Source organism: Macrosteles quadrilineatus, unplaced genomic scaffold (assembly GCF_028750875.1).
Source record: "Macrosteles quadrilineatus isolate MER2022 unplaced genomic scaffold, UCM_ALF_1.0 Scaffold_6__1_contigs__length_79288215, whole genome shotgun sequence".
NCBI classification, from domain to species: Eukaryota; Metazoa; Arthropoda; class Insecta; order Hemiptera; family Cicadellidae; genus Macrosteles; species Macrosteles quadrilineatus.
In genome coordinates, this window is record NW_026542599.1 from 17316934 (window position 1) to 17329450 (window position 12517).

A 12517-nucleotide genomic window follows, 5' to 3' on the forward strand; every position below is an offset into this window, starting at 1 on the left:
TCGGGCACTACGGCCAAACAAAATCTCACTCAGAAACATTGCATTGGATTAAATTTACCTTTTCCTCTTTTGAAAAATTAGACCACTCAGAAAATACCATTGTAAACGTCTAGTAGAACTTAGAAATACATTGTTTATGTTATTTGAAGACAGATAAACACATTTTTCTTTTTTAAAGATTGAAAACTAAATCTACTTTGAAAAGTTTATGATAGCTGGAGCACCTTCTCCTCTTGATGCCTCTAGCGCTCCCGCCACCTCACAGCTAATCTACGCTGCTACTCCCTCTGCTGCCTCTCCCTGGGCTCGAGGTTCCCCTTCTCCACTTCCAGTTGCTCATGATGCCCCAAGTGCTCCCACAACCTCTCAGCTGAACTACGCTGCTGCTCCCTCTGGAGGGTCTCCCATGCCCCCCATGCTCCCATGGGCCCGTGTCTTCCCTGCTGGACTTCAATCTGCCAACGTTGCCCCTAGCGCTCCCGCCACCTCTCAGCTAATCTACGTTGCTGCTTCTTCTGCTGCCTCTCCCTGGGGTCGTGCCTCTCCTGATACTAGTGATGCTCCCAGTGCTTTTACCTCACTTCAACAAATCTACCCTGCCGTACCGTATTACCTAGCATAAGGAAAATACATCAAGGTAGATCAATTCAATAAATGACCAAAATGACCATGAAATGTTTCAATCATTTAAACCATTAAAAATATATCCGTACTACCCAATTTTCTTAGTTTTTTGTGAATTATTATTTATATTTAAATCATTATATAATCATTATAACTGGTTCGCTGGTAAACTATTTTAAAACCAATAATAAAACAAGTAACTCCCCAGTCTGGCATTTTTCATTTAACGTGATTTAGAAACTTTGTTATTGTACCAAAAAAGTGACAGTTTCCTGTTTAAAATTTATAATATTCATAGAATCCTTGTCTCTATACTTTGTCTGAGGGAGTAAGGTTCTTCAGTTCCGGGATTAAATTTCTTGAAATCACCAAAATGTTTGAGCTATGTCTTGACTCTTTAGGCATAGCCTGAAGTAGTGTGTAGAACTGTTAGAGTCTAGCGTCTAAGACGTGAAGGTGAGAGGTAAAAAAAAATCTATTTTCAATGTAGAATTCCTTCAAATATTCTAATACTTTAAAAGGTTGTTGCCAGTCTTATTTCAACTTCGTAACCACTTATTGGTTTTGCTTTATATTAGCGAATTTACCTATAGGGATGGAGCTTTTATCGTAGGTGGCACGATAAGGCCTAGGTCCAAGGCTGATTTACTTACTCGTGTTAATTTAAAAAAAAAAACAAAGGCCCAAAACACCATTTGTTCAAATCTTTTATATGTATGTTATGTACGTATTAGTGAACACAACAACTTGATTTACTTCGGTCTGATCTTGATAAAATTTTGCATGAATAAGAAGAGCTGTGAAACCTTGAATCAGTTCGCTTACCAGCAAGGGTTATAGAACGTAGTTTTATAAGGTTTTGAACATTCTCAAACATTATTTTTATCAAATTTTAACCCGTTGAACATAGGAATGCCCAACTTTTATCACATCCATCTTGTAAAGTTTAAAATAAACATTATTTAGGTCAAAGCATTGTTGTATAAAGACAAAGATTGTAGAGAAAATTCTTGATATTGAAAATGACTTTTTTATTCTTCCGTTGAAAAAGGAATCTTACGAAAAAGTAAATCGGTCCCGGGTCTAGGTCTTACCGTGCCACCTACGGTAATAGCTACTTCCCTATGGGGAAATTCGCTAAAAACACACCTCAATACCTTTCCTGTATCAGAAAACCTAGGCACTCATTAAAATTAATATTTCTTGAATAGGAAATAAATCTGAAAATCTTCATGTAATATTTAAGTGAAAATCCAGTCAGGTAAATGGAAATTAACTTAGTATGCAGGTTCACTGCAGCGGGGGTATATATATTTTTAGATAGATTAATTGATTAAATTAAAAATTACAAGGTCCTGACTCTACACATACCATAGTCTTTTCTTTCTCTTGATAACACATATATACATATAAAAGGGTTCATGTTTAGGAATTGGTTTCACTGGAAAATCGAGAGAAAGTGGTAGACCAGATATAGAACACCTTGGTCACTGAACTGTCTGATAGCTGTTTGTTTACTACGATTGACTCGAAAATTACTCTAACAACCTTGACAACAGAGATAAATACTTGTAAAACTCCTGTGATAGTATTGACTCATCTTTACACACGAGTAAAACTGTGGTGTTATTCGAAAACGTCTATATAATTATAAAAAAAAATTTTAACCCTATAGTATGTGATACAGTTTTATTTTTACTTCTAAGAATACTACTCAGTATCTATGGATCCATCACTAATAATTTTTATTTTATTTTATTTTTAGGCACGAGTCCGGAATTATTTTTCACACTACTTCATGCTAGACCTAGGAGTTGCGGCATTATTACATAGATAAAATCCATTGAAGATTTGGCAGGATTTGAACCCAGGACCTCTGGAACCGAAGTCCCGCGCTCTAACCACTAGACCAGCTCGCTCTCCCATCCATCACTAATATTAAAAAACTTGAATAGCCTATATAGTTTTTTTTAAATACTTTTATTATGATAAGTTTAAATATTGTATCATTATAAAATATGTTCCTAAGCATGATATGAAAACAAGACTTTTATAAACCCTCATAATACCGATTCGGACATTATTGTACATTCAATACACTTCCCGTTCCACGACCTAATTACAAAGTTGTCTCTGGAAGTTCAAATGCAAAACACACCTTTGTTCATTTTACAAAAGCAATTTAGTTTTGTAATTCTCGAGACAGGTCGCAGGTAGTTTAACCTGATTACTCTTCGTTGTTTCCAATGACTGTTTAGAACTTTCTATTGCAAGACATTGTTATTAGTTTTGCAGAACTTTAAAGAATAAGATATAATTGTTCTCAAGTACTGATTGTATCTTAATCTTAGTAATGATCAAAACAAGCTTACAAATACACGATTCACTGAAGCTTAAGCAATTAAGTACTTTATTTCATTCCAGGATATGAACATATCAAAATTTAACTAGTTAACAGTCGATAATGGAATTAAAATAGTAACAAATAAGACAAAGGGTACTAGCAATAATTCAAAGACTTAGTGACCTATATTTATGAATTGGTCTCAACAAACTTAGCCAACTATCTTTTCAACCGAAAACTTTAGTTAAAACTACTATCTCTTGTGATAGTTTCCAGTAAAATTTATTGTCTCCGTCTCAAGCTCACAAGAGTTCAGTAAGCTATGAAGACGGAATAAATTTTAACAAGCTGAACATACATTTAATTAAAGTAAAATCGATTTTTCACCGACAATTACTCCACAATTGGATTACCAAATTTCCGTTTAACTAAATATAACTCATTGCCTAATTTTAATTTAATATATATTTAATATATTAATATTTAATATAAGTTAACTACTCAAGTTAACGAAAAAGTAATCACGATCATTTAAGAATTAATTCGTCATACAAGTACAATGATTTATACACAGGGGCGTCGTACGAAAAACATATTGGGGGGGGGGGAGAAACTTTGAATTTCCCAACTATTTTACACGGATTTCCCAACTATTTTACACGGATTTACCAAATTTATTACTCGAATTTCTCAACTATATCGCACATATTCCCCAACTATATTACTCAGATTTCTCATTTAATTAATATTATGTTTTAACAGTAAGAAGGATATTTTACCTTTAAACCCTCTTTATAGCTGATGTACACCAATGACAAGAAATAAAGGGTTATCTTACATTATTGGTTTGATTGTCAATCTTCCATGTTGATTCTGTCTTAATAGTCTCAACATATGTTCACACTGTAGGCCTACTGATCAATGGATCAATAATACATTAAGTAATTAGCCTGTTAAAATAAATGTATGATAAAAACTCATTAAGAAACGCCGCTTCACGCGCTACTCGCAGCTTAAAAAGAAATGTCCCTAAAAACCTTTTTACTTTAATTACTATTTTGTAAAGGTAAATATCTGCTTAGTTTAAAAATAACCTTTTAGGTAGACATTTTAACTACAGTTTAAATCAAAATACATGTTTTCGGCCCCTGGACTATATTGTAAAGACAATAATAGGTTGTTTACATACTTCAGTCAAATAGTCCAAAAATGATATTGCTCAACAGCTTACATGTTTCGTTGCGAAGACAACATTTTCAAAGCTTGCAACTCGTCAAAAACACATTTAAAACACGAACACGAACACAGAAAACATTAATATGGTACGAATACACGATAGACATTTAGATAGCGCTATCATAATACTGATCAGTAAATAATTAAATATCAATACTTTGAAATTGATTATGACTGTTTCTTGAATACAGCTTGGTCAAATGAATAAAATTAATTATCTAAGTGGTAAGACTATAATTGAATTCAATATATGTAAAAGTATACTACAGTTAATACGATTGAAAAGACGTTACAATTAATAAGTTCTTAATACCTGTGGATTGATTTTATGTGTGAATGGGTATATATATTACATATTAGGATGTTTACTTCACCTAAATATAACCCTTTGAAATCAGTAACCAATATTCAATGGTATGACTAAGAAAATATGAGCTTAGTATTGGTTCCAAAGCTTTGGTTCTGTGACCGGATTTAACCACGGCTGATACCACAATAGCTTATTTGCGATTTATGACAGGATTTGAACAACAATCATTTGATTTGGTTTGCGGGCAACCAATGAAATCACTGATTAGGTTTCGAGTTTACTCTACCCTGATTTGAGATTATATTTAGTCCGAGCCCTAGTACATCATAATTGTATGGTTATCATCGCTTTTAGTGTTGAAAACACGGTTTGTTATTGATGTATGTTAGGGTTTTACTAATATATTTCAAAAAAGTCAAAAATTCTACAGATGCTAATCATAATACATTAAAGTGTTTTAATAATTTAACTAAATTATATTTTAGTAAAGAAAAAAATTTTCTCATTCGGTAAAACTTAATAGTTTTAATAGTATTAAATGTCAATTCTGCTTGACTTGTAATAAGTAGATCTGTGTGATAAATAAATATAAGAAATTGACAGGAGTGCGTACTATGTTTGTGACTTAGCTTATTTAGTTTCATTTTTATAACTAAAAAAACATAGGTTTTAATGGATGTTTAATTCACAGTCAGACAAATATATACTTCAAGGACATTGTAAGAATCTATAAGTTGGCTTTCTTTGTATGTTGTAAAATATGTAGTATAATGAATTTTTACATGTGTTTTTGATGCCTTAGAGTAAGCAAAAACTTTACTATTTCATTATTAGGTAACGTCCAATGATCATATCTTCAACAATAATATTGTTTTGATAAATTTTATTACAACCTTCTTCAAGGAAACGGTTTGAAAAATAATTCATGCATTAAGAAATGCATTTTTATGCACTTTCATTTTTAAATATGTAAATATAGCTTTACGGAAAGTAGAGGCTATTATTTCCTCAATGGCACACTTATCACCCTTAGGTAGTCATTTAATGAGAAAATCATTTAGTGATGAAAATCGAGATATTACTACCACTGTCCCACTTGATAGACGAATACATTTGAGGTTCGTAAAAGTTGTATTATCTTTTTAATTAATCCAACTGTAACTAACTCTTATCTTCTCGCGTAAAAATGGCAGAGTCCCTTTCTAACAAACATGGAATATGGGATTTTAGATAATTGTTCAGTAAAAAGTAATTCTGAAAGTTGTATATGGTGACTGTGTTTGATTAAGATGATGTAGGGCTTTTATATTGTACTTCACCTCCAAAACCGTATTTACAAAATGAACATGGATAAAATGTAAATACTGTATTTATTTTATGACAATAAGCCTATATTGATTTTAATGTTTAATTTACAACATACCTGTTATTTTTGTCAACGTTCAATTGGTAGTATGTGGATCGAATTATTTTTAGAACACGTTTTATGTTTACAATGAAACTAATAACTGCTACTAAAAGCCATTAAAGATAGTGTATTTTAAACAAAGAAAATAAAAACAAAAAGTAAAGAAAAGTGTAATGCCTAATGTAAGAGGTATAGATTTAGATGGTAGGAATTTGTTAAATTAATGCTTATTTTATAAACGTTCCTGGTATAAAGAATTTTTAGGCCCATATTAGGATTATTATACAGGAACAAACACAAACAACCAGACACTATATTACAATCAATATACATATACATATACATATATACTAGTGGCTTGTAGGAGCAATAGCCCCTATATATAGTCATTATTTTGTACAAATGTTATTAGTCTCATGGGTTACCCTATCTTTGAATTATCGTTTAACATTTTTGTATATTATAATATGTATAATAGCTATTACATACGTACCTGCATAAATGCATTTTGATGTCTGCTCTGTTTAAAATAAAAATTCCAAAGGGCTGTTCATGTGTTGTGTCTATAATATACACTTTCTAACCATAATACAACTAAGGAACATTTACAATAATCTTCATGACTATCAATTAAATACTGTATATACAAATTTCTTTTGAATATAGACAAATTTACATAGATAAAACACATAGAGATAATGTCATCATCCAAATTGTAAAATGCATAAGTAGATAGGGTTGCCTGATTTTTTCTCCGGCGAATAAAAGTGACAGCGATGTTGGGAATGAGTATACGAGTGTGGGCAGGGGACGATTTGTCCTCGAGCGAGCGACGACGACTTGTGCAGGTTAAAACTGTATGTTAGTTCCAGCAGAGTGCTTGCTGGTAAAGACCTATGGTGTATGAAAGCTAGGATATGAAATTATGAGTCTTTGTTAAATTAAGTAGTAAGTTTATTTAATTTTATAAAACAATTGGAGTGATCACTAAACTGGCATGTGTTAATGTGTAATACTTTGGATAAAAGTGAGTCTTGCAAAATTGTTCCAACCTGAAGAATTCTTAGTTTAAACCGTTCTTTGTCGATGGAGCCGGTACAGCGCCTGTCTTCATTATCAGCAAAGTAAAAAGTTGTCTTCATGGGATTAGAAAAGGTAACTACCTTTTCACATTTGTAAAACTGAGACATGAGCAACTTGTTATGACTTAAGTCAATAAGAGTAGCTGTGTATCTGGATGATAATGAAAGATGGTAAGTTTATATATAGGTTAAGCTTAGTAAAAAACAACATTGGTAAATAATAAAGATTTGTTTATTCAAAATATGAAGTTGAATACATTTCAAGCCTTACACATATTTAGAAGATCATCATGAGTGACTTCCAGAGACAATGTATATCTCCCAGTGACATCCTGGCCCAATGTATCTGATCCGTCCTCGCAGTAGACTATATTCTTGGTGCTGCCCTTGTCTGTTGTCTGTTCCTTGAAGCGAAGATAGGAGCAAAACGGTGAGTTGTAGCGATGATCTTCTATTGCGTCATCACCTTCTTCCCACTTGAAAAGATTAACTCCACAATAAACGCATTTAGTGGTGTCCTTCATAGCAGCCATTTTGACAAAGCCTTCATCGGCAAGCTGCTTAGCAGAAGGAGTTTTAAGTTTCCATTCGTCAAAGGTCTTTACTCTCACTTCAGGGTTGTTCATGTCTAGCATAGCTGGGTTTTTCAAACACCAATCAGCCAGTTTGTGTACATTGGTTTGTGAACAATAAAATCCTGGAGCATGTAAATGATGAAACAAACACTGATTCTTTTGTTTGGATAGTTCTTCAACGGGAGGAAGTAGTAGATAATCGCTCGATAGAGGGGGGCCTCCAAGTAGCTCAAGACTGAACACAACTCTTCTGTTCTCTAGCAACTTTTCCAAAACCTTTGCCTTTTCAGTTGAAGCAGCATACAATAGGTTTACATTGCAGCAAATGTCTCTCAGAGATGACGTGAGAGAGCTATATTCAACGTTTCCTGTTCCGAATCCGAGGCCGTGATAGTGTTTACTCAACCACCTGTTATGATTGTCAAACTGTGAACTGTGCCACCCTCCGCAATCATGTTGTGTGCTTGGAAAAGTAGATCTGGATCCATCCTTAGGTGGTGAGAAAATCCAATGTTGTACACATCTTGAATCCAAGTCCAATATGCTCAATTCCTTGATAACCACTGTCTTATCCTCTCCGATAAAAGCACTAAAATCTATGATGGCCTGTTTAATCATGACTGAAAGTTCTAACTCCAACGAAATTCAAGTTGAGACTGAGAAACCAAACCGACAAGAGCGGGCTTTATAGCCTATCCCCACCCCAAATTCCAACACTTTCTGCATGAATCACATTATCCGATGAACCAGGTTAGTGGCTGGCTCATAGCTGAATGACTTGTCGTGAATTATCAAACAATAAGCAGCAGTCCCTGGAGGGAAAGCTTCGCTGGCCTCAAATTCTAAACGAATATCAACAGGGGCTGACCTAAGGGATTCGTTTTGCTTAGAACAGTCAATTACGATTAGTGGTGCATAAGAAATGAAATTTTTAACGTCCAAAAGTGGTTGTGATGGAACATTGTAATACGACTCCTGAAAACGGGTATACATGTCGTAGAGTATAGCGTAGTGGTTCTTTGCAATGTCTAGTTTTAAATCATCATAAGGATAGTTAATAGAGTTTAAATGAAGTTTTATGTTTGATATCTTGCAGTGATCAAAGCATGCGGCAGACTTTTTCATGTTGTTTTTGCGATTCTCCTGGAAAGCCACTATGACGTATCTTGGCTTCTCTAGCTGTGATGCCGTCTTTACTGACCAAGATTGCTTGTTTGATTGTGGCAAAGAGGGATACTCATAGAGTTCCCAGCTTCGATACTCTACAGGAACACTCGTTCCCCTTTCCAAATGTCTAAGCAATGCAATTCTTTGTCTATCACTCAAAGAAACGTAGGGAACCCTCCAGCATAGTTTCTCTAGTTTAACTTTAATATCTTCAGGAGTTGTGTCAGTAGCACCACTTGAGGTCCACAAAACTGCATTTTTGTCCCCGGCTGACCTCAGTAGAACAAGCTCATGACGGCAGTTGACAATAACCTTTCTATAATCTTCTGCGAACCCCAGAAGCCTATTTAGCGGTATGCAAAAACTAAAATTTCCATCAGTGTCAGTCACATGACTTTCCAAAGTGGAAGACAACTTATTCACCTCGGTTGGCCAGCCAGAGTTCCCTAAACTTCTTAAAGAGTTCTCTCCAATAGAAGCAAATCCTTTCATTGTAGAAGTTATACCTGGGTTCCTAATGCGATCTATTTCAACTCCATTTATTTCATACCGTATCTCGTCAAACAAAAATGCAAATGCGTTTGGAGTGAACTTTGTTTTTGTAGTTGCTGTATTGTCTGACTTCAACAGCTTTCCCTCAACATACAAATAACTCATAGAAGGCACAATGCATATATCTTGTTGTTGAATTGGTATTCTTATCTCGTCATTGTTGTCTAGTGTGGTAGAAGAGTAAGGGAAATGAGTGTGAAATTCCATGTGAGAAATAGTGTCATCAAATGGGACACTACTAAAAATATCCAGTACATCCATTATTGAAGTATTTTATAGCCCAAGGAGCGTAAAAACCTTCGGTTTGTGTGTGTTAGTCGCTTGGGTGACAAACAAACACTGCTTGGTACTGTTGAGTGTGCACCCAATAAATAGTCGTCGGAGTTATGGGTTTTCTTGACTCTGTCTATATGACCCTTTGATATTCTTGGTCTTGATAAACAGTTTGAAAAATATAAGTAACCCATCTCCTACTAACTGTTCAACTAGGGACCTTCCTCAAGTGTAAACACACTGTAATACGTTCTCCTCTAAAATTCACCAACCTATCGTCCTGGTCTACAATCCGTAGTGTTATGTTACTTATTGCCCTCGTGGTGATTGGAAGGTAAATGATTGTACTGGGTATTTCAACAAGCTTATATCCTGGTGGTACTGCTGGGAAAAACTGATGGATTGTATGACTTTGCTTATTATTAACGAAAGACCCGCCCGCTATGCTGCATTCAACTCTAATCGTGTTTGTCTTAAAAATATCCACAACATTCTTCGAGTAGTGCTCATTTCCAGGTCCTATGACCTCAGAACCGAAACCCAGGAGGCTGCCAATAGAGTTGGGTTGAGAGAAATCCACCTGAGCGTTACATTTCAGAGTAGTTTGCAATGTATTGTTGTTTGTTCCCAAGCGAAAAAAGTACTTCTTTTCCTGTGTAGCCAACATCTTTAGCTTATCCTGTATGAAACGTTCAATATCCATTACTTCATATGTACCAGTAGGTATTTTAATAATCTTTCCATTATCAAAATGAAACTGGTTGTTTGTTTCGTCGACATTTGGTATGGAGTTATAAGACTCGAAGCTAAGCAAACCAACTTCATAATCATAACCACCTTCAAGTTCGATGGGAGGAAAGTAGTCTACTGAAAGAGTAGAAGTTCTACCTGAAAGCATGAACGTCTGAGACATGACTAAAGGGTCGAAATGATAACAACAAATATATATATGTGTACACTGTAATATCATTTAAATTGAGGTTAAAAAATACAAACACAGATGCCCACAGATCTCAGAGTGAGTGTTGACATCCTGATAAGCGGTTCGGTTGTAAGATACGTATTTCCCATTTAAATACTTCTGAAGTTCCAGTGGAGGTATCAAATCTCCGTAGCTGTCAAAGTACCTCACGTAGTCTCCACTCTTCTTGTAGCATACCCAATGAGTACCACTACCATTGGTATTGTCCAAGTTGACTATTGCAGACTCGTTCCTCCATGGACTTTTAGGAAGGTTGTCACGCATAAACACTCCTCTAAAATGGGGGATTTTAAGCTTCCTGGCCCAATGTGTTAACTCAAAATCATACATTGCCCTTCTGGGCAAAATATCTATAAGTTTTTTGGCTGCTTCTGATAAGGTGCCATGTAAATACCAAGTCCTTTCTTATATGGTCTAAAGTACAGGCCCTTGCCATGTCGCAAAGCTACTGCCTCCATAGTTTCGTTATGTCTTTGCATCTCGCTCAGCTGTTTCTTGGCATCTCTAGCTTCAAGCACTGCTTTGGCCACACCAGCAGCCCCACCTGTCAGACTTCCCAATGCACTAAGCCCTGCAAAGATTGGCAGCAATGGTAGCACACCTCCTGACTTGGGAAGTGATAGAATCCGTGATCTACGTCGTAAATGACTGAACGCACTACGCCTCCCTCTCTTCATAGATCTGATGGCGTTCAACGCTGATGATGCTGCCTTTGTTATGTGTTTTCTACTCCCTCTGTTTAATATTCCACCTCTGCCAACAAGATGCATTCCTGATCCCCGCACAGCCGTCCTTGCTTGTCGTAATACATCGGAAAAAGTAAAAGGTTTAAGTCTTCTGCTGCACTTTCTAGTGGTGCCTTTTCTTTTTCGTTTTAGCGCACTTCCACCTCTTGCTGTGCCCCCTTTGGCTAACGATCCCCTACCTAACCTCCCTCGATTTCTTCGCCTAGTCTGCCGTCTCCTCCTCCTCCTGCCTTCGGTTGTTCCGGCACCAAGCTTCAATTTCGCGTTCATTGCGCTTGCAACAGCCCAGGAAGCGAGCCTCTCACCAATAGGAACACCTTTTGTTTTGAACCTTGCCCACGCCTCGTTTGCTAATACTCTGTCAGCAGTGTGTCGAGATGAAAGATCTTTGCTCTTACTGTAGGCAATATCGTGTTGTTTACAAGCTTGATCCAATAGGTTGATTCCTTGATCCTTCTTTTCCAACCTTTCCTTCAATCTTGTACCAGGTCCACAAAATTGGTATCCTCCAGGCAGGTGAAGTTCTAGCGGAAGAGAGTTTATAGCACGATTAAGCAGACCACATCCTCTAGTGATCCTACGCATACTGAGCAGGTCTTACAAATATGAACACCTTATATACGATTCTTCATTTCACTTTTGTCCCCCAGTGTGTGAAGATGAAATTTAAAAAGCACCGTGACACTTTTGTTGTGGACAATGCTGTGGAAAAACTCATTCAATCCACTTCGGATGGAATTAAATCCAAAGAAGTGAAAAAACATAGTGAACTCCTTCCTCAATCCATTCGAGGCATCATTTGTGGTCCATCTAACTGTGGAAAAACAAATTTGATGTTTAGCCTTTTGACTGAACCAAAGGGATTAAAGTATGCTAATGTATATGTGTTTAGTAAATCATTGCTGCAACCTAAATACAAGATGCTTGAACAAATAATGCAAAACCTGTCATGTATTGGTTATTTTTCATTTACCAACAGTGAAGATGTTCCTAATCCTGATGAAGCTAAAAAGGACTCAATAATGATATTTGATGATGTGGCCTGTGATAAACAAGACAATATGAAAGCATACTTCAGCATGGGAAGACATAGAGATGTAGATACGTTCTACTTGATCCAGACGTACACGCGGCTCCCTAAACATCTCCTTAGAGATAACGCCAATTTAATAATTCTTTTCAAGCAGGATGACTTAAATCTAAGACATGTATACAATG

General features: G+C 35.8%; 2 protein-coding genes across 2 annotated transcripts; one reads left to right on the top strand and one right to left on the bottom strand.

Moving 5' to 3' along the window:
• Nucleotides 1-208: 208 nt before the first annotated feature.
• LOC128996666 (uncharacterized) lies at nt 209-622 on the top strand. Its single transcript, XM_054422096.1, has one exon. The coding sequence runs from the start codon at nt 209-211 to the stop codon at nt 620-622; it is 414 nt and encodes a 137-aa protein (XP_054278071.1).
• A 7686-nt stretch (nt 623-8308) lies between these two features.
• Nucleotides 8309-9559, bottom strand: LOC128996667 (uncharacterized). The gene has a single exon (XM_054422097.1). It carries the CDS (start codon nt 9557-9559, stop codon nt 8309-8311), a length of 1251 nt encoding a protein of 416 aa, XP_054278072.1.
• Nucleotides 9560-12517: the final 2958 nt, after the last annotated feature.

Bases quoted from the DNA above. Each gene is read 5' to 3' on its own strand.
- LOC128996666 (XM_054422096.1), top strand. From the start codon at position 209: ATGATAGCTGGAGCACCTTCTCCTCTTGATGCCTCTAGCGCTCCCGCC.
- LOC128996667 (XM_054422097.1), bottom strand. From the start codon at position 9,559: ATGGATGTACTGGATATTTTTAGTAGTGTCCCATTTGATGACACTATT.